Genomic DNA, 26319 nt, shown 5'->3' with positions numbered 1-26319 from the left:
CACCACAAAAAGCTTCAGTTTCACAGCAAGCTTCTGGGCCCTTTACTGACGTTCCCATCTTCCCAGCCTCACCGCCCTGGTCTACACTTAAAATTTAGATCATTGCGCCGGGTGCCTTAGTTAAGCCAACCTAACCCCTGGTGTAGGTTGAGCGAAGAATTCTTTCATTGACCTAACTACTGCTGCTCGGGGATGTGAATTACCTACATCGACAGAAAAATCCCTTCTGTTACTGTAGGACGTGTCTACACCATGGCGCTACAACAGCAGCCTTCTGCCAGCGGAACAGAAAAAGGAACGTTATGGGAAGGGTCGGTAAACCTGTGTGGAGCCGTACTGGAGACAGGTGGCACACTGGAGGGAGAGTTTCAGACTAGAAACAAGCTAATGGAAAGGTCAGCACCTTGTGGTGGAGTCTCCATCAGTGACAATTTTAAAAGCAAGAGTGGATGTTTTTCAAAACGATCTGCCCTTGAAATTATAGTGGGGCAGGTCTCTGGCCTGTGGGATACAGGGGGCTAGACTGGATGATCACAGTGGGCCCTTCAGACCTTGGGATCTATGAATCACAGTGGATGTTTCAGAGCCATTTACCAAGTGGATCCTGCAGAATCTAATCTAGTCAAGGCAAAATATGAAGTGCACACACACTGTTTACTGGTATGTGTGACTATGGGCCATTCAAACACAGACTAGATAATCAGGATCCTAGTAACAGGGTTTTTGGTCGGTGAGCTTGAGAAACCAGCCAGTTCTAGGGCTCTCCCTACTATTCATGATGAAACCGGAGCAGCACAAGTGCCCTAAAAGTGGAGGGGCCACAGGCGACTGAACCCTGCCTCCATAGCTCCCCACGCTGCACTGCCGCTCGAGACTCCACCCTCGCACCGCCCCTTCTCCCCGAGACCCCGCTCCACACCTTCCCCCCACTCACTCCGCTCCACCCACTTCCCCGTTGCTCACCCTTACAACCAATAAAAAGGGGGGGGGCATGGCCCATAGCCCCTAGCCCCCCTGTTCCGGCACCCCTGTGATGAAGTGGAATGAATGTAGGAGAGAGAAGTCTCTATAATGCATTTCATTTAACTCAGGCTAATTAATCCCTGCTGGAGCCTTTTCTCCCCCCAAGCTTCTAATACCTGCAATATCTGAACTAGGAAAGAAGCAGCAGGAAGAAGATACCTCACTACAGTGAAAATGAGAGGCCATGAAAGGGTTACAATGGATCGCTCTCTAGGAAGGGGTGGCATACCAGGGGAGTCAGACAAATTATAGCAAGAAATCGGGTTCCTTCTATAATAAAATAAACACTCTATCAGTTGCCATGAATAAAATGGATCCCCCTGTTTTTGAAATTGCAAAAAGATCTGAAGCAGCAGAGCAGCTATAGACCAGCCTCTGTTAAATACAGATTAGAAGCGGTTTACTAAAATCCTGACCAGCAGATTAAATAGAGCGAAAGGGGAAACAATTAATGAAGATCTGGTGGATTTAATTCCAAAGAGACAAACAGCAGATAATCTCTGTAACCTATTGGACATTATAGAGGAATCTAAAGACAATTTAGACCCAATGTCATTCCAGGCATCATATGTTTTTGACAGGGGTGAATAATGGAGTCTTTAACATGCCCTAAATAGTTTTGACACAGCATGTGATTACAGAGATTTATTAACCGCTTGAGGCAATGGTATGGAGGAATAGTTTGTGAGCACCTTCCTTGTTTCTCAGAAGCACTAAACTGGGATGCCCTTCATCAGCATTGCTATTTGCACTGGCTTTAGAACCCTTAGTGATCATTATCACTAGCAGAAAGGAGTACTTGTGGCACCTTAGAGACTAACCAATTTATCTGAGCATAAGCTTTCGTGAGCTACAGCTCACTTCATCGGATGCAGCCTGTATAATCTGTAGCTCACGAAAGCTTATGCTCAAATAAATTGGTTAGTCTCTAAGGTGCCACAAGTACTCCTTTTCTTTTTGCGAATACAGACTAACACGGCTGTTACTCTGAAACAAGCAGAAAGGACATATCAGGTGAGGGGCTGCATAAATTACTGCTGACCATGGAGACAATCCATAACAAGCAACTCAAATCACACTATCCCTGCAATCTTAAATATCATGGAAAATTCAGCACTCCAAGTTAAATCAATTCTAAATCAGAAATCGCAACATTGGCAAAAATCTGCAGTTCCGCCATGTTTACGCTTTGGGAGATTAAACGAGTAAAAAGATCTGACTCTATTAGAGCATGGGCACCAGCACCCCCTACAAGCAAGGCTGTGTAACCGTTTCCAATCTAATTTCTGAAGCTTTCACATTTTGGGTTGAAATTTTGCAGGTTTGGTCTCTGTCCAGAAGCCAAGAGTGAATACTTTTTTTCTCATTTGAGCAAAAACAGTTCAATCTTTTTTGAGCATAAGGTGAGTGGAACCAACACCACAAATATATCAGTTGTGGCAGTGGGGGCAGCTGTGACCTATCATGGAGAAGCAGAACACTCAAAAAAAGTGGGGAATAATCGCTGACTATTAGCCTGGAACTGGCTCTCACTGAGGAGCAGCAGCTTGGCTTGTGGAGTAAACTGGTTTGGATTAGTTCCAGATCTGAGCCTTTGAAAATCGTGTTCTGTGCATGCAGAGTAGTTTTTTGTTTGTTTGGGGTTTTTTGGGTTGTATTTGTAACAGGCAGTTTAAGGAAGGATCTGCTATGCAGTCATTCATACACAGGTAGCTCAGGCCTGTTCACACTACAAGTGCTACTATGTTTTTGCAATCGCTTTGTGCCACTCCCATTTTACCTGGCTACAAGACACACTGGTTCACTGAACTGTATTCAGACAAGAGGCTTCTTGCACTACACACCCACATGTCAGCCACATTTGCGTATCTGCAACTGCCACGGCACCTAATCTTGCCTGTACCAGTGCATTCTGGGAGATCTCAATAACTCTCCTAGAATGCTTCAGGAGGCTATGCGCCCAGAGGACATGTACACAGAACAGCCCCAGCTACACTTGGGTCAAATTATTCTGGGATCTCCTACTGAATAGATTGTTGGGGCGACTAGCCACCCCAGTGCCCCAGATACTGTAAACAGTGTTGTGACCCAGTTACAGGAGAGCAGCCAAGCATAAGACTAGGCTATGCACAAGGGAGCCAGGCAGAGTTAGCGGCCATGTTGCTCCCTGATATCCCGTTAAAAATATGTGTGTGTCTTTCTACATGCACAGGTGTCACATTTGGGAATACTTCTTCCTGCACCAACTGCATGGCCACAGTGAGTCAGGTATCTTGACTGACAGACGCTTTACAGAGAAACGTTCTTCTCTCTGAGTGCTACAGCAGCAAAGCTATGCTGCTGTAGTGTAGACACTTGCTACAGCAATGCAAAAGGTTTTTCTGTCAGTGTAGTGAATCCATCTCCTTGAGAAGTGGTAGGTAGAAGGATGAATTCTTCCATAGACCTACCATAGAATCATAGAATCATAGAATATCAGGGTTGGAAGGGACCCCAGAAGGTCATCTAGTCCAACCCCCTGCTCGAAGCAGGACCAATTCCCAGTTAAATCATCCCAGCCAAGGGCTTTGTCAAGCCTGACCTTAAAAATATCTAAGGAAGGAGATTCTACCACCTCCCTAGGTAACGCATTCCAGTGTTTCACCACCCTCTTAGTGAAAAAGTTTTTCCTAATATCCAATCTAAACCTCCCCCACTGCAACTTAAGACCATTACTCCTCGTTCTGTCATCTGCTACCATTGAGAACAGTCTAGAGCCATCCTCTTTGGAACCCCCTTTCAGGTAGTTGAAAGCAGCTATCAAATCCCCCCTCATTCTTCTCTTCTGCAGGCTAAACAATCCCAGCTCCCTCAGCCTCTCCTCATAAGTCATGTGTTCCAGGCCCCTAATCATTTTTGTTGCCCTTCGCTGGACTCTCTCCAATTTATCCACATCCTTCTTGAAGTGTGGGGCCCAAAACTGGACACAGTACTCCAGATGAGGCCTCACCAATGTCGAATAGAGGGGAACGATCACGTCCCTCGATCTGCTCGCTATGCCCCTACTTATATATCCCAAAATGCCATTGGCCTTCTTGGCAACAAGGGCACACTGCTGACTCATATCCAGCTTCTCGTCCACTGTCACCCCTAGGTCCTTTTCCGCAGAACTGCTGCCTAGCCATTCGGTCCCTAGTCTGTAGCTGTGCATTGGGTTCTTCCGTCCTAAGTGCAGGACCCTGCACTTATCCTTATTGAACCTCATCAGATTTCTTTTGGCCCAATCCTCCAATTTGTCTAGGTCCTTCTGTATCCTATCCCTCCCCTCCAGCATATCTACCACTCCTCCCAGTTTAGTATCATCCGCAAATTTGCTGAGAGTGCAATCCACACCACCCTCCAGATCATTTATGAAGATATTGAACAAAACTGGCCCCAGGACCGACCCTTGGGGCACTCCACTTGATACCGGCTGCCAACTAGACATGGAGCCATTGATCACTACCCGTTGAGCCCGACAATCTAGCCAGCTTTCTACCCACCTTATAGTGCATTCATCCAGCCCATACTTCCTTAACTTGCTGACAAGAATACTGTGGGAGACCGTGTCAAAAGCTTTGCTAAAGTCAAGAAACAATACATCCACTGCTTTCCCTTCATCCACAGAACCAGTAATCTCATCATAGAAGGCGATTAGATTAGTCAGGCATGACCTTCCCTTGGTGAATCCATGCTGGCTGTTCCTGATCACTTTCCTCTCATGCAAGTGCTTCAGGATTGATTCTTTGAGGACCTGCTCCATGATTTTTCCAGGGACTGAGGTGAGGCTGACTGGCCTGTAGTTCCCAGGATCCTCCTTCTTCCCTTTTTTAAAGATTGGCACTACATTAGCCTTTTTCCAGTCATCCGGGACTTCCCCAGTTCGCCACGAGTTTTCAAAGATAATGGCCAATGGCTCTGCAATCACAGCCGCCAATTCCTTCAGCCCTCTCGGATGCAACTCGTCCGGCCCCATGGACTTGTGCACGTCCAGCTTTTCTAAATAGTCCCTAACCACCTCTATCTCCACAGAGGGCTGGCCATCTCTTCCCCATTTTGTGATGCCCAGCACAGCAGTCTGGGAGCTGACTTTGTTAGTGAAAACAGAGGCAAAAAAAGCATTGAGTACATTAGCTTTTTCCACATCCTCTGTCACTAGGTTGCCTCCCTCATTCAGTAAGGGGCCCACACGTTCCTTGGCTTTCTTCTTGTTGCCAACATACCTGAAGAAACCCTTCTTGTTACTCTTGACATCTCTGGCTAGCTGCAGCTCCAGGTGCGATTTGGCCCTCCTGATTTCATTCCTACATGCCCGAGCAATATTTTTATACTCTTCCCTGGTCATATGTCCAACCTTCCACTTCTTGTAAGCTTCTTTTTTATGTTTAAGATCCGCTAGGATTTCACCATTAAGCCAAGTTGGTCGCCTGCCATATTTACTATTCTTTCGACTCATTGGGATGGTTTGTCCCTGTAACCTCAACAGTGTTTACATTGTTTACATTGTTTACCAGTGTTTACATTGGGGCTTAACTACGTTTCTCAGGCGTGTGAGTAACATAGACAGGTCGACATATGTTTGAGGTGTAAACCAAGCTTCAGACCTGTATTTTAATCATTTTCGCAACACGCGTGTACTATACATTCTCCTACTAAGTGCTGGTCTACTCTAGAAAATTAGGTTGACCGAGTTATATTACTCAGGGGTGTGAAAAATCCACACCCAGAGAAACGTACTTAATCTGACCTAAATCCCCATGTAGACAGTGCTAAATCAATGGAAAAGACCTAAATCCCAGTGTGGACAGCGCTGTGCCACCGTTGCTTTTAAGTGTAGACAAGCCCTAAGCAGCAGCTCAACATCTCTCCAGTGTAATCCGGAGGCTGAGGCAGTTAACTGTAAAACTACCTGTGAACTAGCAATTTTTCACAATTCTTCTGCATGGTTATCCTCATCCTGTAGCACATGGAGTATGCTTGGTTTACAGTATACTTTTCAGATAAATTACTCAGACTAATGCTGTTTGCTTGGAGTATACAGAAATAATATGGGATCATAACATTATATACACTGGGGGCAGAATTAAGGTTGCATGTTCAGCACTAATGTTATTTCCTGACTTTTTAATACTTAACTGGGCTATCTTACCACTCTAGTAACACAGCTTTCTGGGTAGGCTTTAGGAATGAAGGTGAACAAGAGACTGAACAATACAATTAGGGGTCACTGGTGCCTAGTTATACAATGGCAAGGAAGACTTTGTAAGGTAGAATCCCTTGAACCCAAGCCCAAAGGGTAAATCTAGAATAGCAAAGATGTTTTCTGCTCCATGTTTGAATGTTCTTTCTCAAATGCTGCCTCTGGTGGCTAGGGAGGCATAGTTTGTTAAGAAAGAGAAATGTATTTCAACTGTGATTTTATGAGAAATGATTTACAAAGCTTAAAACTTCCAAATGAAGTAGAAAACTACAGACTAGACTTCCAGGATCTAAAGAAATATCAAACCACTTAATTTATCACAGATAAATTTGTTATAGATCCCAGGGGTGAACTTAAAGCCATGGGCAGGGCTGACAAAGTATCTCACCCATTCAGAAGAGCATGGGGGATATATATATATAGTTTTCCTTGAAAAGGGCTTTAGAGTGGGAATCCTGCTTTCAGGCAGACCGGGAACCTGTGGAACAGATTATGTAGGAGTGACAGGATGTGTTGTAAGTTTGAATCCAAGGGTGTATATTTCAAAGAATTCAAAGATTCTGTTGAGTTGTGTATCTAGGCTCTGTAGTCCATCTGAATAGAAAAGGCATTGAACACTGCTGACCTGTTTGACAGAGAAATACCTAGCGCCTCTTCCCAACATAAAAATAAAAACACAAGTCAGAGTCCTCACTAGAAGTGAACTTTCACTCCCCTATTCTCCTGTCCAACAAATCTCTCTCACACACAGCCCCCTCCTTTGCTCTCTGCACTGGCCAAGACCTGGATTTAGGTACCTTCATTTCCCTGCAGGACGGTCTTTTGTTTAAAACATGTCTCTAATATTTAAATCTACATCTACTCCCTGCTACTGGATCAGGATCAGCCACATAGTCCACTCAGCTTTAGGATTGGAAGCCAGCCTTTCACAGATGGGACTGATGCAGATGACCTTACAGGCAACCTATAAAATGTGAGCAATAGCTAATACAGGAGCAGATCTCACTTGGGGATCTAACATAAGGTCAAAAAATCTTGTCATTTACTCATTGCACAGTTCAGAAAGCTGAACATATAGAGCCTACCAGCAGCTCTCTATAAAATTTCCCTAGATGACCACCTTTCACAAACAGAAGACACTGACATATGCAGATGTGTCCATCTTCCATCCCCGGCAGGGCCTTTGAGTCATACCCTGACCTATAAAAACTTTGAATGTTAGTCACTTTCATTTTGCCTGGTGAGGTTACAGCTCTTGCTCTGAATATTCTGCTTGCAAAAATCTATTCACGCTTCATTCCCCCTTATTAATGCTCTCTGTCATGAGCCACAGTGAGGGGCGCAGGCAGGAGGGAGAGAAGGAGCCCTGGGAACCTGGCTAGAATGATGCTCATTAGAAGAAAAACCTTCCCTTGTGGAGACTATCCTCAGCCAGCCATAGGGAGGCAACAGGGACAGCTGCATGTCTTGGATTACTTCCAGGTAATTTCTCTGAGATACAGGTGCCAAGGCACAAAGCCACTGGAATTGCATCTCTGTAAAACTGGAGCAAGAAGCAAGCTCAAAGCATCATTCAAAAGCAAGTTCACATAGATTGCTCATTCTCTCACTCAGGACTTTCTCTAATGTCCATTGCAGTTGTCACAGGTAAATTACCTCTGCATGGGGAGGGCCTGACTAGATTTGCTTCTTGTCTCCCCTTCCTGGATTAAGAGTGGAGCTGGTCAAAGAACAGGGACATGATTTAGCCAAAACCTGCAGAGTTTCAGAGCTGGCTGGTCGGGGAGCCTCAACACTTCTCCCAGTGCTCTCAGGCGGAGGGAGGGCAGCGGGGTCCTTCTGGGACTCTAGATGAGAAGCAGTTACCCATCACCACTCTCTGGGTCCTATTGGAGAGGGATGATTGGAGCCACTATAGTTCTGTGTCATCCGTGGCTGCAGCTAGTCCCTGAGCAGCTTGTGGTCAGCAGCTGCATTGAAAGCTATAGCGAGGCTGAGTAGTAGGAGCATTCTATCTACTGCAGGTGTGAGGTGTCTCTGCCTGGGGAAATGTAACTCAACTAGATAAATAACCTTCATGACAAATTTGCTGAAGTATCGACAAAAATAACCTAAATCCATTTCCGAGATCCCTTCAGTAGATCAGTGTCTTTATTCTTTTTAAAGGAACTTGTTTGAAGAACTGCTGCTTAATTTAGTAACTGAAAATCAATAGCCCATTACGAAGAAACTAATTGCAATGGCCTCTCTCCATGAATCACCTCAGCAAACAAAACAGCAAACTAATTTACTATTAATTGTTATGCACTTTGAAAGAACAATAGGTATTAACCACTTTCTTCCCTTCAGTTGTTATTTGCAAGGGCTCCATATTTATGAACTCCTGGTCCATGCAGTAATAGCCAAGAGTAACCATTAATCAGTTGGCATACACTTTCTATTGGGTGTGCATTCTACAGAGGCTTCCCCTGGAAATGCAAACAAAGGAGGCCTGACTGCTAAACAGCAAGACAAAGAATTTTATAGATCAAGTGGTCAGAGAGCAAGGTCAGATCAGATTTAATCTTCAATGGGATTAAAGGTGATCTTCTGTTTTCCTCTGATTCTTTCCTGTAATCCTCAATACAAAACATTTTCCAGTTGCTGCTGGCCTGCCTGTGAAAACTGCAGCTGGTTTGGCTACAGGATTCAGCCAATGGAAATCCTAATCTTGGTTTCTGATAGCAGGGAGGGTGCAGTTTCATAATCATGTTTTTGGAGGGGAGGGAGAAAAGAGGAAGGAATCAATTTAGGCATGATGGGAAAAAAAACAATATGTTTAGAGAATGCAGAGTGGGAGAAGATAGTTCACCTCGTCCTACTGCTTATTTCTTGGAAACATCTGTATTCTGTGACCTTGACAATCAGCAGTCTGACCTGGTGTCATTCATATTTGAAAGCAGAAGAGTACCGTAGCCTGGAACAAACATCTAGGTAGTGTCCGGAGTAGCCTTTCCAGAGGTGTTAACCACTGCCAGTTAATTGGCAATCAGTTACCCAAACACTCCAGTGTCGACATACCCTGCCAGACTGCCCACCAGACGGGTCAGAGAGGAGAGAGATGACATGTTAGAAATGGAACTGTCATGTAATGCCACAATGGGGACCCATCTGGCAGAGCTCTGTAGGGTCCGGATAGATCCCCTACACAGACCGTTTCTTTGGTTTTGACCAGACCTCCTTTGACTAGGAGTTGCCAACTTTCTAATTTCTGAAAACTGGATCTTCCTGCCCCACCCCCGAGGCCCCACCCCCTCCACTTGCTCCTCTCCTCCCCTCCCCCTCCCTCAGCGCTTGATCCTCTCCACTCTCTGCACCCAGTGCCAGCTCGGCTCCCTCTGCTCTAGGGCTGGAATGGGAGCTGCAGCCTGCTGCCTGCCTGCCCACAAGATGCAGATAGGAGGCAGCCCTGGATGAGCAGGGGCTGGCACAGGTTGATGACCCAGCGCCTCCCACCCTACCCAAGGTAACCGGATTTTTTTTTACCGGACACTGCCAGATCCCCTTTTCGAAGAGACTTTCGGGTAAAAAAACAGACCCCTGACAACTCTACCTTTGACTCTGACTAATAAATCTCATTTTAATGAGATTAGATTCTCAGAGCTGGTCTACACTGAAAACTTACCTTGGTATTGCTACTTCTCTGAGGGACATGAAAAATCGACACCCCTGAGAGATGTAGCTATGCCAGTCTAGTCCCTGGTGCCGACAGTGCTGGGTTGACAGAAGAATTCTTCCACTGACCTAGGTGCCGCCTCTTGGGGAGGTGGGTTAATTACGTCCCATCACCGGAGTGAGTGTCTACCCGGAAGCGCGACAGCGGCACAGCCGCAGCTGTGACGTTTCGCTGGAGTATTTGAAGTGTAGAAACAGCCTCAGGCTCTCCAGGAAGGCTACACCGAATGCCTCAGGGGCAAGACAGTGACGGAAATGTATCCAGCGCAGCTGGGCCATTTTTTAATTTTCTGCGGGCGGAAAATTTTTGACAGAAATGAAAAAAAACCCTTTTGTTTTTGGTAATTTCCCTCCCCCGGAAATTCTGACTTTTCACCAAAACCACAAAATCCAGACCTTTCTGGCTAAAACTTGGAGTTGCAGTGCTTCATGGGAGTTGTACTTTGCTCCTTGTGTCCCCACTTTGCCCCGCTTGACTACATCTCCCATAATGCACCCTGGTCTCCCCTTTAGGTGAGGGAATGATTTGCATCATGCAATTTCTGGCTACGGTGCATTACAGGAGATGAAATCCAGCTGCCAGGGAATCCCGGCTCATAGAGAAGAAACTTTCCATGGAAAAAAATGAAATTTTCAGCAGAAAGCAAAACTTTTTTTGCTTAAATTTTGTTTAATTGAGAATCCAATTTTCCATCAAAACACAGTTTTGACCAATAAATTCCAATCCGCCCTTGTGTCCGGAGCCTGCCCTGCTGAGGATTTCAGATCACATGGAACACTGAGTCCTCTCCCAGAAGGTGTGCTGCTAGCTCATGCTGTCTTCCGTGGTGATAACCAATGGTGATAGCGAACTCCCCATCTGAAATGGACTGTGGGAAAAATTTCCCCCACCCTATGCCATGCATGCTCCTAGGGCCGCAGACCCTGTGCTCAGTTGGGTCTCATTCATTGCTCTGCTATTGTTCCTTAAAGGGACAAACTGCTAATTCCAAAATGGGCATCAGTACCTCAGAACCCCCAGTGCAACTAGCCCCTCTGAGCTAAGTAGCCCATCTTTCCCACCCCACCTAGGCATGCATAACCCAGCAGAGTAAGAGGGTGAGAGTCCAGAACTGTGTCCCTTTCCTCAGGCTTGGGATGGGGCAGAGCTCTAGATGCAGGAGCGGGGACCTCTCTGGAGTGGGTCTGACACTTGCCCTCGTGCTAGGAAAGGTGCTGCTGGGGCAGGGGAAGGAGGTGTCTCCTTGGCAGTGGGGGGTGGGGCGGTGCTGCACTCCATCAGACATCAGTGTGATTCAGCCAGAGAGGAGGTAGTAGGGGAACAGGGAAGCTTGTCATGAACCAACTAGGTTAGTAACCTGACCCCTCCCTGTCTAGGTTCTGGACTCTGGTGCCTGACAACTGCAATGAGCTAGCTGAAGTACTGAGGGGAGTGAGGTGTGTCACAGTGGACCACAACATCTTCCAGGTTTCCCTTTGTCCCTGACATGACTTCTATTCTAGGGGATGGGTATCAGAGGGCACAGAGCTGGCAGAGCCCACTTCAGTCACCTAAAGGGCCTCATACCATGGCTCTTTGGCTGTATATGCCATACTGTACCATTCTTTTAAATGACTCTTTAAAAGGCTCGGTTTGGAGGGTGCACAGTCATAGCACAGACAGGGTTCAAAAGGGGTTTTGCCCCAGTGTATATAGCAGGGTTGAATGCCTTAGCATGACTGCCAGTGACTTCCACACAACAGTGCCACGGGCGTGTGCATAGGGCAAAGGGATGGCTAGTTGTCCCCCCTCATACGCCAAAGGCCTGGGAAGCTGGGCTTATGCTCATGCCACCATCAGAAGACTCTGCTGGGATGGATTAGGACAGGCCAATGGTTTGAGGTGCAGTAAGAACAGACAAACTCTTGCAGAGAACAAAATGCACTCGTTTATTGACAGGCTGGAGTATGACACTTGCTCATCCGTGCATCGTCAGTGTGTTTCCCAAACACGCTCTCACTTGCATTGTCACCTCCCACTAAGTCAGCCTTTTCATTGTTTTCAAACAAAAAAATCCCCTTCATTTTGTGAGGAAAATGATGAGACTGCTCGGCCTAAGCAGATGCTGTTTCTTTTGTTTCCCACAAGGTTTCAATAGTTTTGCAAAGGGGCCAGGTACGTCAAATATTTACTGATAATCGTGGCAAGAGGCCTGCCGATTGATGGGCGAGTGTTAGCAGCTGAAATAGGACAGCCGCAGAATTACAGAGGAACCGGCTTGTTGGAAAGGGCTCTCCTGGGTCACGTAGCGTCTCCTCCTTCACTACGGAAGGATGTTCTCATCTGCGCTTATTGTAAACAGTCTTGCTACTTTGCTTTCAGACACCTCCTATATTGATGCCTCCATTGCATCTACATCCCTTGGCAAATGCTGTTCGACCTCCCTCCTGGAATAGGACCAACTTCAACTGAAACCCATCCTGCTTTAATTCCAGACCACTGGTCCGGCTTACATTCCCCACCCATTTCACCACCTTCAACCTCTGCCCCTTTTATGTCATTCCCTTTCAAGCACTTCCAGTTATCACTCACCCATTGTCCCTGCTTCTCCAAGCTGCACGTATTCATTTGCCTTCATCTCTCTTTTGTTAGGCCATGAGCTCCAATCCTCTCACCATCTTTATCACTCTGCTTCTCATTCTCTCTAGTGTCTCAAATGTAGTCGTATAATTATACACACTCAAAATACATCAAGAGAACATTATCAAGGTTGCAAAGTCAGGCACTCAGCAGCGGAGAGATGCCAGAATTAAGGTTCCCTGTGCAACTTTAATTCTGCTCCCTTGTGCATATGCACAATAATATAGTCTTTGATTACATTATCACATGCTATTTTTTCCATAGGACTCCTGCCTCATTCAGTGCACAGAATAGATGGTGCTCACTCAACGAGCAGCTTTTCAATATCTCACGTTATCCACATTCTTCAAGGTGTTGCCCCTGCCTTACTTTTTGCGCACTGTTCAAACCCTGCTCTGGAGACAAAATTATTAATTTTTCATGGCACTCATCACTACGGTATCCAATCCTCCTGTAAGAGGAGTGGTGGTGATATCTTACAGGTGGCGGGCTGAAGTACAGATTAACATCAAAAGCCTCCACTAAAGACTGGTGACACAAAATGAGAAATCTAGGACTGGATTTTTGAGATCACTTAGCATTATACAGCACTTTGTATGCTCAAAGCCTAGCTCCTATTGACTTCAGTCATAGCTGTGAGCACTCAGCACTTCAGACCCCAGGGTATCAAGTCAGGTACCCAGAAAATGAGGAACACACAGTTAGTGACCACCTGTGAAAAGTTTGGTTTATGTGACTTGCCCAGAATCACATAGGAGCTCTGTGGTAAAGACAGGGACAGAATCCAGTTCTCCAGGGCAGTATTCAACTACCTTCATCATCCAACCATCCCTTCTCTTTCTGCAGCCTCCTGCCTCATTCACTAGAAGTTATCCAACTTCTGCAACAAACGACAACAGCCTCCTTCACCATATATCATAGAATCATAGAATATCAGGGTTGGAAGGGACCCCAGAAGGTCATCTAGTCCAACCCCCTGCTCGAAGCAGGACCAATTCCCAGTTAAATCATCCCAGCCAAGGGCTTTGTCAAGCCTGACCTTAAAAACCTCTAAGGAAGGAGATTCTACCACCTCCCTAGGTAACGCATTCCAGTGTTTCACCACCCTCTTAGTGAAAAAGTTTTTCCTAATATCCAATCTAAACCTCCCCCACTGCAACTTGAGACCATTACTCCTCGTTCTGTCATCTGCTACCATTGAGAACAGTCTAGAGCCATCCTCTTTGGAACCCCCTTTCAGGTAGTTGAAAGCAGCTATCAAATCCCCCCTCATTCTTCTCTTCTGCAGGCTAAACAATCCCAGCTCCCTCAGCCTCTCCTCATAAGTCATGTGTTCCAGGCCCCTAATCATTTTTGTTGCCCTTCGCTGGACTCTCTCCAATTTATCCACATCCTTCTTGAAGTGTGGGGCCCAAAACTGGACACAGTACTCCAGATGAGGCCTCACCAATGTCAAATAGAGGGGAACGATCACGTCCCTCGATCTGCTCGCTATGCCCCTACTTATACATCCCAAAATGCCATTGGCCTTCTTGGCAACAAGGGCACACTGCTGACTCATATCCAGCTTCTCGTCCACTGTCACCACTAGGTCCTTTTCTGCAGAACTGCTGCCTAGCCATTCGGTCCCTAGTCTGTAGCTGTGCATAGGGTTCTTCCGTCCTAAGTGCAGGACCCTGCACTTATCCTTATTGAACCTCATCAGATTTCTTTTGGCCCAATCCTCCAATTTGTCTAGGTCCTTCTGTATCCTATCCCTCCCCTCCAGCGTATCTACCACTCCTCCCAGTTTAGTATCATCCGCAAATTTGCTGAGAGTGCAATCCACACCACCCTCCAGATCATTTATGAAGATATTGAACAAAACCGGCCCCAGGACCGACCCTTGGGGCACTCCACTTGATACCGGCTGCCAACTAGACATGGAGCCATTGATCACTACCCGTTGAGCCCGACAATCTAGCCAGCTTTCTACCCACCTTATAGTGCATTCATCCAGCCCATACTTCCTTAACTTGCTGACAAGAATACTGTGGGAGACCGTGTCAAAAGCTTTGCTGAAGTCAAGAAACAATACATCCACTGCTTTCCCTTCATCCACAGAACCAGTAATCTCATCATAAAAGGCGATTAGATTAGTCAGGCATGACCTTCCCTTGGTGAATCCATGCTGGCTGTTCCTGATCACTTTCCTCTCATGCAAGTGCTTCAGGATTGATTCTTTGAGGACCTGCTCCATGATTTTTCCAGGGACTGAGGTGAGGCTGACTGGCCTGTAGTTCCCAGGATCCTCCTTCTTCCCTTTTTTAAAGATTGGCACTACATTAGCCTTTTTCCAGTCATCCGGGACTTCCCCGGTTCGCCACGAGTTTTCAAAGATAATGGCCAATGGCTCTGCAATCACAGCCGCCAATTCCTTCAGCATTCTCGGATGCAACTCGTCCGGCCCCATGGACTTGTGCACGTCCAGCTTTTCTAAATAGTCCCTAACCACCTCTATCTCCACAGAGGGCTGGCCATCTCTTCCCCATTTTGTGATGCCCAGCGCAGCAGTCTGGGAGCTGACCTTGTTAGTGAAAACAGAGGCAAAAAAAGCATTGAGTACATTAGCTTTTTCCACATCCTCTGTCACTAGGTTGCCTCCCTCATTCAGTAAGGGGCCCACACTTTCCTTGGCTTTCTTCTTGTTGCCAACATACCTGAAGAAACCCTTCTTGTTAGTCTTGACATCTCTGGCTAGCTGCAGCTCCAGGTGCGATTTGGCCCTCCTGATATCATTCCTACATGCCCGAGCAATATTTTTATACTCTTCCCTGGTCATATGTCCAACCTTCCACTTCTTGTAAGCTTCTTTTTTATGTTTAAGATCCGCTAGGATTTCACCATTAAGCCAAGCTGGTCGCCTGCCATATTTACTATTCTTTCGACTCATCGGGATGGTTTGTCCCTGTAACCTCAACAGGGATTCCTTGAAATACAGCCAGCTCTCCTGGACTCCTTTCCCCTTCAAGTTAGTCCCTCAGGGGATCCTGGCCATCCGTTCCCTGAGGGAGTCGAAGTCTGCTTTCCTGAAGTCCAGGGTCCGTATCCTGCTGCTTACCTTTCTTCCCTGCGTCAGGATCCTGAACTCAACCAACTCATGGTCACTGCCTCCCAGATTCCCATCCACTTTTGCTTCCCCCACTAATTCTACCCGGTTTGTGAGGAGCAGATCAAGAAAAGTGCCCCCCTTGATTCATCCCCAGAACAGGTCCATTCTGTGCACTGAATGAGGCCAGGGGAAAAACTAGTGTGGAAAAACTAGTATGTGATCATGTAATTAAAGATGGTGTCATGATGCACATGCACAAGGGGGTAGAATTAAGGTTTCCCTAATTCTGACATTTCCTAACTTTTGAGTGCTTGACTTTGCAACCACAATAATGATCTCCGTGTAAATGTCCTAGGTTTTTAAAACAGAAAACTGAAAAGGTATAACCACCTGGCTCATCAGCAGGGCTGGAACCTTTAGATCCACTGCACAGACCTCTGCCACTTGAACTAAGAGTAACTGATAGTAATAGTAGGTTGTCATCCTCTGTGTGGACCAGCCACTAGAGAGAGGTGAGCCATAAACTTCGCCAGTGGGTTTCACAGATATTTGCTGACTGCAGAGAAATAGTGAGACTCAGGAATTTTGGGTTTCATTCCAGATTCTAGAGCGAAGTGTGCTTTAATGGGCTCAGACTTCTGCCTCTTTCCCTCAAACTTGACCCCTTCTGCCCCAGCCTGTCCCTGTACCACTCCTGTCTCTTCCTCATTCCTGGGCCATCATCTCAGCCACCATCATTCTCCTTGACTTCCAAGTCCCAGGAGTCTGATCCCCATCTCAGTCTCTTTGCCCAGCCATTCCTAGTCTCAGTCTCCCCCAACTATTACTAGTCCCAGTCTTCCTCCTTTGCAGTCCCTGTCACCTTGCCCAGCAATTCCCTGTATCCCCTCCACCCCCACCCTCCCAAGCTCCTTTGTGTGACACTGAGGTCAATTGGTACTAGCTGGGAAAGGAGCCACTGCTCTGTGTCAAGGCTCCTAACAGCCCTGCCAAACTCACTACACCTAGCACACTGCTTTCCTAGTATTTATCCAGAGAGAATATAATGTAAGATAGCTAACAAAAGGTTATGTCATCCTGATCTTCATAATCATTGCAATATTTATGAAGTCATGTATGAAATTTGTGTCCACAACAAAGCTGACAAACAGGTTTTGGGTCAGACAAAGGATGCTGAGTGACCTAATTTGGTATTTTCCAAACAGTGGGTTGTTGGAAGTTTCTAGATTAGTTGTCACATCCATTTGTAACCCATTCCTGGGCCCTGGCCTAGGCAAACACATACTTCTCCCAGCCTGGTGTGGAGGGGTAACCGGGCCAAACCTGAGTGGTGCTGAGACCCCATGAACCAGGCCACAATACCTGGAGTGGGGCATCTGGCTGAGCACTGTGGGACAGGAGCTGCCATGGCCGGATGAGGGCAGAGGGGGCCGAGGTCAGGACTAGTGTTGTGATGCCAGGGCAAAGGATGCATTTATAGAATGCTGGGTCACAGAAAGAGACAAAAGGCAGTGGGCGGGGGGAGGGTCGCTTTTGTAAAAAGATTGGGAACCACTTCGTAAGTGATATATCCCAATACAGCACTGGCTTGACTCTGCTAGAGCTTCACACTGTGAGATCATGTGCCATTCATTACCCCCAGCCGTCATCAGCCCCCTCCAGTGCTAAGTTTGCCAGGCATCCAGTTTTCAACCGGAACGCCCGGATGAAAAGCGACTCTGGCAGCCTTGGTCAGCACTGCTGACTGGTCCATTAAAATTCCAGTCAGTGGTACAGCAGGGCTAAGGCAGTCTCCCGGCCCTCCCTGGCTCCATGCAGCTCCCAGAAGCAGTCAGCATGTCCCTGCGGCCCCTAGGCACAGGGGCAATCAGGGAACCTCCATGTGCTGACCCCGCCCCGAGCACTGGCTCTGCGGGGGCAGCACCTGCAGAAGGGGGGCAGCATGCACAGTGCAGAGCCGCCTGGCCGTGCCTCCACCTACGGGCCAGACATGCCAGCTGTTTCCAGGAGACATGCGGAGCCAGGGCAGGCAGGAAGGAAGGAAGTCTGCCTTAGTCCCTCTGAGCCATGGACCAGGAGCTGCCTGAGGTAAGCGCCGCCCGGCTGGAGCCCTCACCCTGACCCCCCTGACCCAGGCTGGAACTCCCTCCTGCACCCTAACTCCCTCCCAGACCCTACACCCCGCACCCCCTCCCACACTGCTGTCCCAGCTCTGAGCCCCCTTCTGCAATCCAAAGCCCTTGGCTGCTGCCCAGAATCCCCTCCTGAACGCCAAACCCCTCATCCCTGGCTCCACACCAGCGTTCACACCTGCAGCCAGAGCCCTCACCCCACCACACCACAACCCTCTTCCCCAGCCCAGTGAAAGTGAGTGAGGGTGGGGGAGAGTGAGCAATGGAGGGAGTGGAGATGGAGTAAATTGGGGCGGGGCCTCAGAGAAGGGGTGGGGCAGGATAGGGCCTTGGGGAAGGGCAGGGGGCGGGGCAAGGATGTTCAGTTTTGTGCAATTAGCAAATTGGCAACCCTATACAGTGGCCCAGCCCAGCCATGACGGTTATCAGGATTCTATAATCAGTTAGCGGCATAGACACCATTGTGATATTACACCCCATATTCTTCATAGAAATATGGTTATGATATGAATATGGCATAACTAAGACATGCTTTATGCAAGACGGGTCATGTGAGGTATCATTGGAAAGGTTATGATTTACTGAATGTATTTATCCAATTTGTATGCATGTATTATTTCTGTATCTGAAGTTAGGAATATTGTCTATTTAACAATTACAACTGTGTGTGTACTTGGGAAAGCAATGAGTCTTAAAGGGCCATTAGGAAAAAACAATGAACCTTCGAAGATGTGGATCTCCCATCTTCCCTGAAGTTCCTTCCTGTGGACATTTGCAAATAAACCTTGTTTCATGGTTGCTTTGACACTGCAAGGTCAGGTGATAAGGTCACCTGGTACAGAATACCACCTGGGACATTACTGGTACTTTTCCACTGGGAAACGAAGGCTTCCCGCCTTATGTAAATTCTATTTAAGGCTGGGAAGCAAGGCAATTGGGACTCTCCATTTGCCTGCCGACCCGAGAAGGAAGACGGTTGAAAGCTTCCAAAGAAACCAAGGAACTAAGCTATGGGAAGGCAAGGGATGAGTCCAGGCTGAGAACAGGGGTCTAGCCTGTAAAGAGATATAACTGGAACTCTGAGCTACAGAAACTCTACAACCTACCTAAACAACATTTAGGGTGCAAAATTACTATGTTTAACCTGTTTCTGTAGTGTATTATGTTTAGTTTGCGTGTTTTGTTTTATTTGCTCAATAAATTTGCTTTGTTCTGCTTGCTATCCCTTATAATCACTTAAAATATATCTTTTATAGTTTATAAACTTGTTTTTATTTATTCCAAAACCCAGTTTGTGGAATTCATATCTTGGGGGAGAGAGGGCGCAAAAAGCTGTGCATATCTCTCTCCACACTGAGGGAGAGGGTGCATTTTTATGAGATTGCGCTGTGCAGATATTTCTACACAGCGCGAGACAATATTATTTTGGATTTATACCCCAAAGGAGGAGCTGATTTCAGTCGGTCTCTGCAGCTGGATGTGTGTGTGCTCGTGTGTGTGTGCGTGCATGCGCACGCTGGAGAAGGCTTGAGAGCCTAGCACAGCAAAAACAGGGTTAGGAAACCCAGGCTGGTGGAAAGGGTGGGCTCAGTGAGACCCCAGCACATCAGGTGGTGCCCCAGAAAGGGGGGTCCAACCCATCACAACTGTAACCACCCACAAGCAACACAGGCCTGTCTGTGTCCATGCAGCAGCACTCAAATTCCAAATAGCACAGAATTCCTTCTTCTTTCGTACTTCCCCACTTGAGCCCTGAGCCCACATGTGGGCCCTGTACTCTCACAGTGCCCCACTGCAATAGCAGGTGTTCACATGTGCACATCACCTTGTAGGATCGGGATTGGAAGGTGTTCCCCCTGCAACTATCTACACTACCTCTCATCTCATTGATTGTTGCTTGTTTGTCCTCTAACAGGGGTGTTTTACGATACGGTCTCTCCAGCTCTCACTGCATACGGGTTTCTGCTTCCTCCACAGCACTTACAAAGGCAGTTAAGAGCAGAGACTCCAGTGCAGACCCCATGCTGCTTACTCCATACTCCTCTCCACAGTACAGTTATAATTATTCGTTTATGTTCCATCAGCCACTTCCATTTTCCCTTCTCCAGACAAACTATCTTCTCCCGAGAAATTGTCTCAGACACTTTACCGGCTCACAACTCTAGCTATATTGGGCCAGACTGGCCCAACCTGGGGCAAGGAGATGTAAACTACACCTCCCTGTGTCAACTAATCCCCCTACACCCTGAGAGGATGACGCACCCACAGTGGTCAGGCAGTGCATGCCCCCACTCATCACTGACACCGTCCACCTCCCAACATCCAGCTGCCATGGGAGAATTGCACAGAACAATCTCGGTTAGAGGGAACGTGCTATTAAGCTACCTCCCCCATAGCTAGTGCAGTTTGCTCATTGTAATATAGTATTTACCAGCAGTCTGTCCTGCCTAGATTTAAATTAATCAAGGTATGGGGTTTCTGCCATTGCCCTTGGGACACCATCCTGCAGCCTCATTCATCTCACGCCACGGCTTTCCCCTGCATGATCCCTTTCCAAATTTCACCCCGTTGCCCCCCAATCATCACCCCAAATAACCCCTCTCCCCCATTCAGGGTTCCCATGCTGCAGGCAGGTATCACGCCCCCAATGCACACACCCCTCAGCCAGCACAGACCCCCGCTCTATGAAGCATTGCCACCACGTACCTCCACCTGCTGGCAGATCTGTATCAGCTTGGCCATCTGGTTTTCGAGTTCGCTATTGCGTTTAACCAGGTTGGTGAGGTTCGTCTCCAGGGTTTGCTGCCAGCACAGAAACGGGAAGGAATGAAGGGAAAAAAAGAAAGAAAGAGAGCATAAGCATCAGCAGAGCTGGAGAACCAGCTCCACGGATTATGAACATCTCAGAACATTATTGATGACAAAACACACACACATTAACGGCTTTGGGCACTGGCAGCTTCCACCCGGGCCATATGCAGCTACCACAGAATGCTGGAATGCTGCTTCATGTAGAAGAGGGAGGCACAATAATCTGCTTCTAAGCCAAAGTTAATGTTATTTCATTATCCCAGGTTGACAACTACAGTAACTTTCATGGGTGGCTAGAGGGCAGCACACTACAAGTGGCCCACAGGGTTTGGCAATGCAGCCTGCACCCTTAAAGGTCATCAGCCCAGAGGAGGGACTGTGTTTGTGCCTCCTCTGGAGGCACCTCCTGGAATTTGGGAGGTAGGTTTTTAACCCTGCCTTGATTTTTTTTTTCTTTTTGTCTTTTAATGTACAAAACTGAGTCTGACTCCCCTGACTTTCCTGGAAAACTCTATGCACATCAGAAGAACTTATTCCAACTCTTGCAATTTCCCCATGATATTAGGGGTATTTCTAAAGCCCCAGCTCCTGGAGTCATGAGATTATATAAGGTTTTTTTTAAACACATAAATTTCTAATCGTTGGTGTTGCAGAACAAAGCTGAAAAACATGACCCCTATAGGCTCAAAAACCAGAAGGCAAATAAAAAGAACACCATATTTTTAAAATGTCGTGGTTTTTTTGGGACCTGGCACGTGATTTAAAATAATTGGGGTTGGCAGCTCTGTTATGACATCAAAAGATGCTGAGCATGGGAAACTGAAGTGAGAGTCAAGACACTAAACACACTGCACTTATGTTAATAGCTACAGTATACAACTCCAATGTCCTGCTCACACCTGGAAGAAAAAGATGTTAAAGATACATCTCCCCATCTTTCCTCCCTTTCAACTGCAGGCAGAGGAATCTCACATTGTTACCAAAGAGTCCTTCAATAAAAACAGGGCAGACCAGACTTTATATTCCTCGTATTTCCAAAGTAAAAAGCAAACAGTTTTTTGTTAAATAGCTTCAGGCTCCTTGGAACATTATAAAACCCATAAAAATCACACACTTATTTTCCCCACCTTTCATAGAGCAATACATATAGGTAGGCTTGGCAGAATTCAATTTCCTTTTTTTTTATAATTTTGACACAATGTGTATTGATAAGCATTTTTTTTCATTTTTATTTATTTAAATTTTCACAGTTGTAGAAAACTGTAACAGCAACAGAGTATGGGGAGGGGAGGCAATTATTATTTAATTACTTTAGACCGCCGAGATTCAAAAAGTTAAAGCTTTGCAACCATTAAAACACAAACTGTCTACATAATGTGTCAAATATATAAAGTAAATACTCTTAAATCAAACTCTAATAAGTTCTCAAGCAGCGTTTTTCTTACTTTGCCGATCTGTAAATTTTTATTGTTATCAATGAAAATATTTTTCGTCAGTTGTGTGTGTATGGTATTGACATTTATTGACATTTGCCGATAAAAATCTAATCCTTCCAAGCCTACCTCTAGGCTACTCAGGTAAAGACAGAGTACTGCATGCTCAGATTTGTAGTTTTCATGGTTTGCAGTTTTCGGAGATGAGGAAGACTGCAATCTGTGCCGATTGAGACAAGTGCAGTGTATCTCTTGAGGCTGTTGACAAGTTGCCAATGAGTCCCTAGCTGGACATTGTTCAGACAACTCTTTTAGCAGCACCAGATGCTATTCTGCATCCAGTTTTCAATTGGGAAACCTGTCCGATATGAATAAACTACTCTATTTTCCATCCATTCTCTCCCCTCCTCATCCTGTGTCTGTTATTGAGATAAAAGGCTCCTGGGAGAAAAGTTGTGGCCTCAGCGACATAACTACAAGCTGTCTTCATTTCTGTTCCCAATTCCCCAATCGGACTAGCATTTTGTTCTTGGTAAATTACAATTTAATAACAGAAAGCAGGATTTCAACTAAAGCAGATAGAGATTCCCGAGAGATTGTTTATTTTGATGGTTATGCCGACATTTTGACTGGTCACTTTGGATTCTCTCGACATACCGTTATAAGCCCTTCAGACCCTTTAATCCTCTTGTATTTATAAAGAGCTAGAGGTTAACATTTTCAAAGTGCAATGTATGGTGAGGGGACTGTTTGATTCCTGTCCAGCACCTAGACAGCCTTGTACTGACGCTGCTGTGTCAAGGGATGGAATTGAGATGGGACACTGGAAACCCAAATGTTGTCTTTTCTTGTGACTAATTGAAAGGGTGGGCCCAAAAGCAAGGGAAATCTTTTCTGAAATGGGACCAGTGAACAGGAGATGGAGAGAGATTTTTATTTTCTAAGTAAGCATGAGGAAGTTTAAAGCAGTGTAGCAAGCGCGTATGCAGTGTGCTGTAAGACGCTTCAAAACTTGGACAGAGAAAACTCGGGTTGGCAGATGGGTAAATACAACAAACTTTGATCTTAACACACTCTGAAGTGTTATGCTGCTATGCTGCTCCCCGATCCAATGGAGATGCAGCACTGTAGAAGGCTTACAGCCCCTAGCCAGAGTGTGCACCTTGGTCAATCTGTCTAGCCACAGTCTCGAATGTCAGAAATACAAACACAACCCTCGCACCACCACACCCACAAAACTGCACTCTCAGCTATAATTATTTATGGTTTGTAATGCAGTGGCACCTAAGAGCCCATTGTGCAAACATAGAACAAAAAGACAGTGGTGTAAATCCAGAGCAAATCCACTGGCTATAGATTTACCATGGCGCAAGAGCAAAAGCCAGCCCACATTCTCTCCCAGGAGACTTTCTGACTCCCTAGGGTACATGCCAACCCCTACATTAGATGAACTCTTTGTCAAATTTCTGAAGGAGGGTTGTTAATATTATAGAGAAAGAAAAAAGTCAATTGTGGCTAACCACAACTAGAAGGTTTTGTGTGGAAGCCTGGACCATTTAGATGAACTGAGACAGTTTGCAATCATGCTTCCACTTGCTGCCTATTACGCTAAATGCTGGTTTGCTGCCACATCGGTCCTGGTGTGCTGGTTGATGTAATATTTATGGAGAGGAATGCAATCTAACAGACATGGGAGCAGCTAGAAAAGAGCCCATCTGAAACTATTTCAATATCTGTGGACACACAGTGGACTTGTGCTTTTGGATATCAATAATTTAAATGACATCACATTTCCATTAAAATATGTGATTCCACTAAGAGAAAATGTTTTATAACAAAGTGCTCACAACCTGTTGCAATACTTGTCATGAAAATGATACCCTATTAATATTTGAAACTTCAGAGCCAAAAAAGAATCCCTGTGGTGTTTTATTCATACTTGGCTTGGAACTGCAGCCCATAGCTCCCAGCAAGACTCTAACAGTCCCATAAACAAGGATTCCCTCTGCATGCACATATAATTCTGGGGCTGGTTAGCCAATGGAACTTGAATCACAGTCATAAAATACAGGCACATCATTAATTCCTGAAACCCAGTGGCTCCTAAAATATTCAGAGCTCATTTGCAATCCTGCGAATTGCTAGCCAATGGCTGATAAAGCATAATATAGAAATAGGATTGAAAAATGACAGGAAACTCAGGCAGCTTTCATTAAGCTGAAAATGCTATGCAAAACAAACCTACGTTGATAATGAAAAAGCCAGCTGTTAACAGTTTTTGCCACTGTTTTCTTATAGCTCAATATTATTAAACATAATTTGAATAAAGAACTGAGCATTTAACTTGCTAATTATCTTTCTCATCGTTGACTTGGCTACACTGGAGTTTCTGCGCTGAAATGGGGGTTGATCTTCTTTAATGGTCTAATGCTGTTGAAGAGCAAGGAGGGTGGGCGAAATGAGTTTTCCGTTAAATCCTTCATTACATTAAATCCTTCAAATAGCTGTTCAGGAATCCAGGATCTATAGCTAAGAACATAAGAATGGCCATGCTGGGTCAGACCAAAGGTCCATCTATCCCAGTATCATGTCTACCAACAGTGGCCAATGTCCCAGAGGGAATGAACAGAACAGGTAATCACCAAGTGATCCATCCCCTGTTGTCCATTGTCAGCTTCTGGAAACTGTTGTCTTTCTTCCTAAGAGATTGTGTGTGTCCTCTAAAGCATTCATAACACTTTATATTGAGCAGGCATCAATTCATTAAGTATTCTCTGATATTAAAATGACTTTCCCGGCCCTAAGAATGTACTAAATAAAAAGATCTTTTTGATACTCCTGTTCTTCAAACTATCTTTGCCGAAAGACAGGGCTGACCATTGCTAGTACCGGGACTAGGATAGTAAATGAAAATGCAAAAATAGGTTGCTTCTGTTTAATTTGCTGAAAAACAAAAAGAAGTTCTAATACACCTGAAGTCCTAATTATACCAGGTAGTTATTATATCTATAATTACAGAAATTATAATTTCTGTTTAACTCTTATTTTCCCATGCTCTATTTTTCCTGAACAAGAGTGCCTATAGAACTCAAAAGTTTGTCTCTTTCAAAGATATTAAGTCACCCACCTTGTCTCTATAATTTTCCAAAGCATTTACATCCTGACCCGAAATATTCCTGTCTTGGTCCCTGCACAACAGTGATTTTTTGCAGTGGGGAAAGGCGGAGCAGCAACAGCATGAGTATGAGCAAAATTCCTTTGGCCCAAAATAGGTAGATTTAATTTAAATTAAAAATGATAACCATACTTCCTCTCTGCATCCGACCCCCAACAAAAACTGCAGAAGCTTGGACCTTGGCATGGACATAGTCATAGAATCAAACCATAGAACGTCAAGGTTGGAAGGGAACTCAGGAGATCATCTAGTCCAACCCCCTGCTCAAAGCAGGACCAATCCACAACTAAATCACCCCTGCCAGGGCTTTGTCAAGCCTGACTTTAAAAACCTTTAAGGAAATTCCACCACCTCCCTGTGTAACCCATTCCAGTGCTTCACCACCCTCCTAGTGAAAAAGTTTTTCCTAATATCCAACCTAAACCTCCTGCACTGCAACTTGAAACCATTACACCTTGTTCTGTCATCTGCTACCACTGAGAACAGTCTAGATCCATCCTCTTTGGAACCCCCTTTCAGGTAGTTGAAAGCAGCTATCAAATCCCCCCTTACTCTTCTCTTTTGCAGACTAAACAATCCCAATTCCCTCAGCCTCTCCTCATAAGTCATGTGTTCCAGTCCCCTGATCATTTTTGTTGCCCTCCGCTGGACACTTTCCAATTTTTCCACATCCTTCTAGTAATGTGGGGCCCAAAACTGGACTCAGTACTCCAGATGAGGCCTCACCAATGTCAAATAGAGAGGAATGATCACAACCCTCAATCTGCTGGCAATGCCCCTAGTTATACAGCCCAAAATGCCGTTAGCCTTCTTGGCAACAAGGGCACACTACTGACTCATATCCAGCTTCTCATCCACTATAACCCCTAGGTCCTTTTCTGCAGAACTGCTGCCTAGCCATTTGGTCCCTAGTCTGTAGCAGTGCATGGGATTCTTCCGTCCTAAGTGCAGGACTCTGCACTTGTCCTTATTGAACCTCATCAGATTTCTTTTGGCCCAATCCTCTAATTTGTCTAGGTCCCTCTGTATCTGTCATAAATATAAAGGAAAGGGTAACCACCTTTCTGTATACAGTGCTATAAAATCCCTCCTGGCCAGAGGC

General features: G+C 45.8%; 1 protein-coding gene across 5 annotated transcripts in view; it reads right to left on the bottom strand.

Annotated features, from left to right (window-relative positions):
- The window catches only part of MID2 (midline 2), a 339116-nt gene that overhangs the window by 100721 nt on the left and 212076 nt on the right, over positions 1-26319 (bottom strand). For all 5 annotated transcript variants that reach the window (XM_073360610.1, XM_073360614.1, XM_073360612.1 and 2 more), the window contains one exon: positions 20505-20600. In XM_073360610.1, coding sequence (XP_073216711.1) covers positions 20505-20600 — 96 coding nt within the window. The remainder of the gene's footprint in view (positions 1-20504; positions 20601-26319) is intronic.

Source organism: Lepidochelys kempii, chromosome 9 (assembly GCF_965140285.1).
Source record: "Lepidochelys kempii isolate rLepKem1 chromosome 9, rLepKem1.hap1, whole genome shotgun sequence".
NCBI classification, from domain to species: domain Eukaryota; kingdom Metazoa; phylum Chordata; order Testudines; family Cheloniidae; genus Lepidochelys; species Lepidochelys kempii.
Note: the sequence above shows the minus strand (reverse complement) of the source record. Positions and strands in the feature narration are given on the sequence as shown.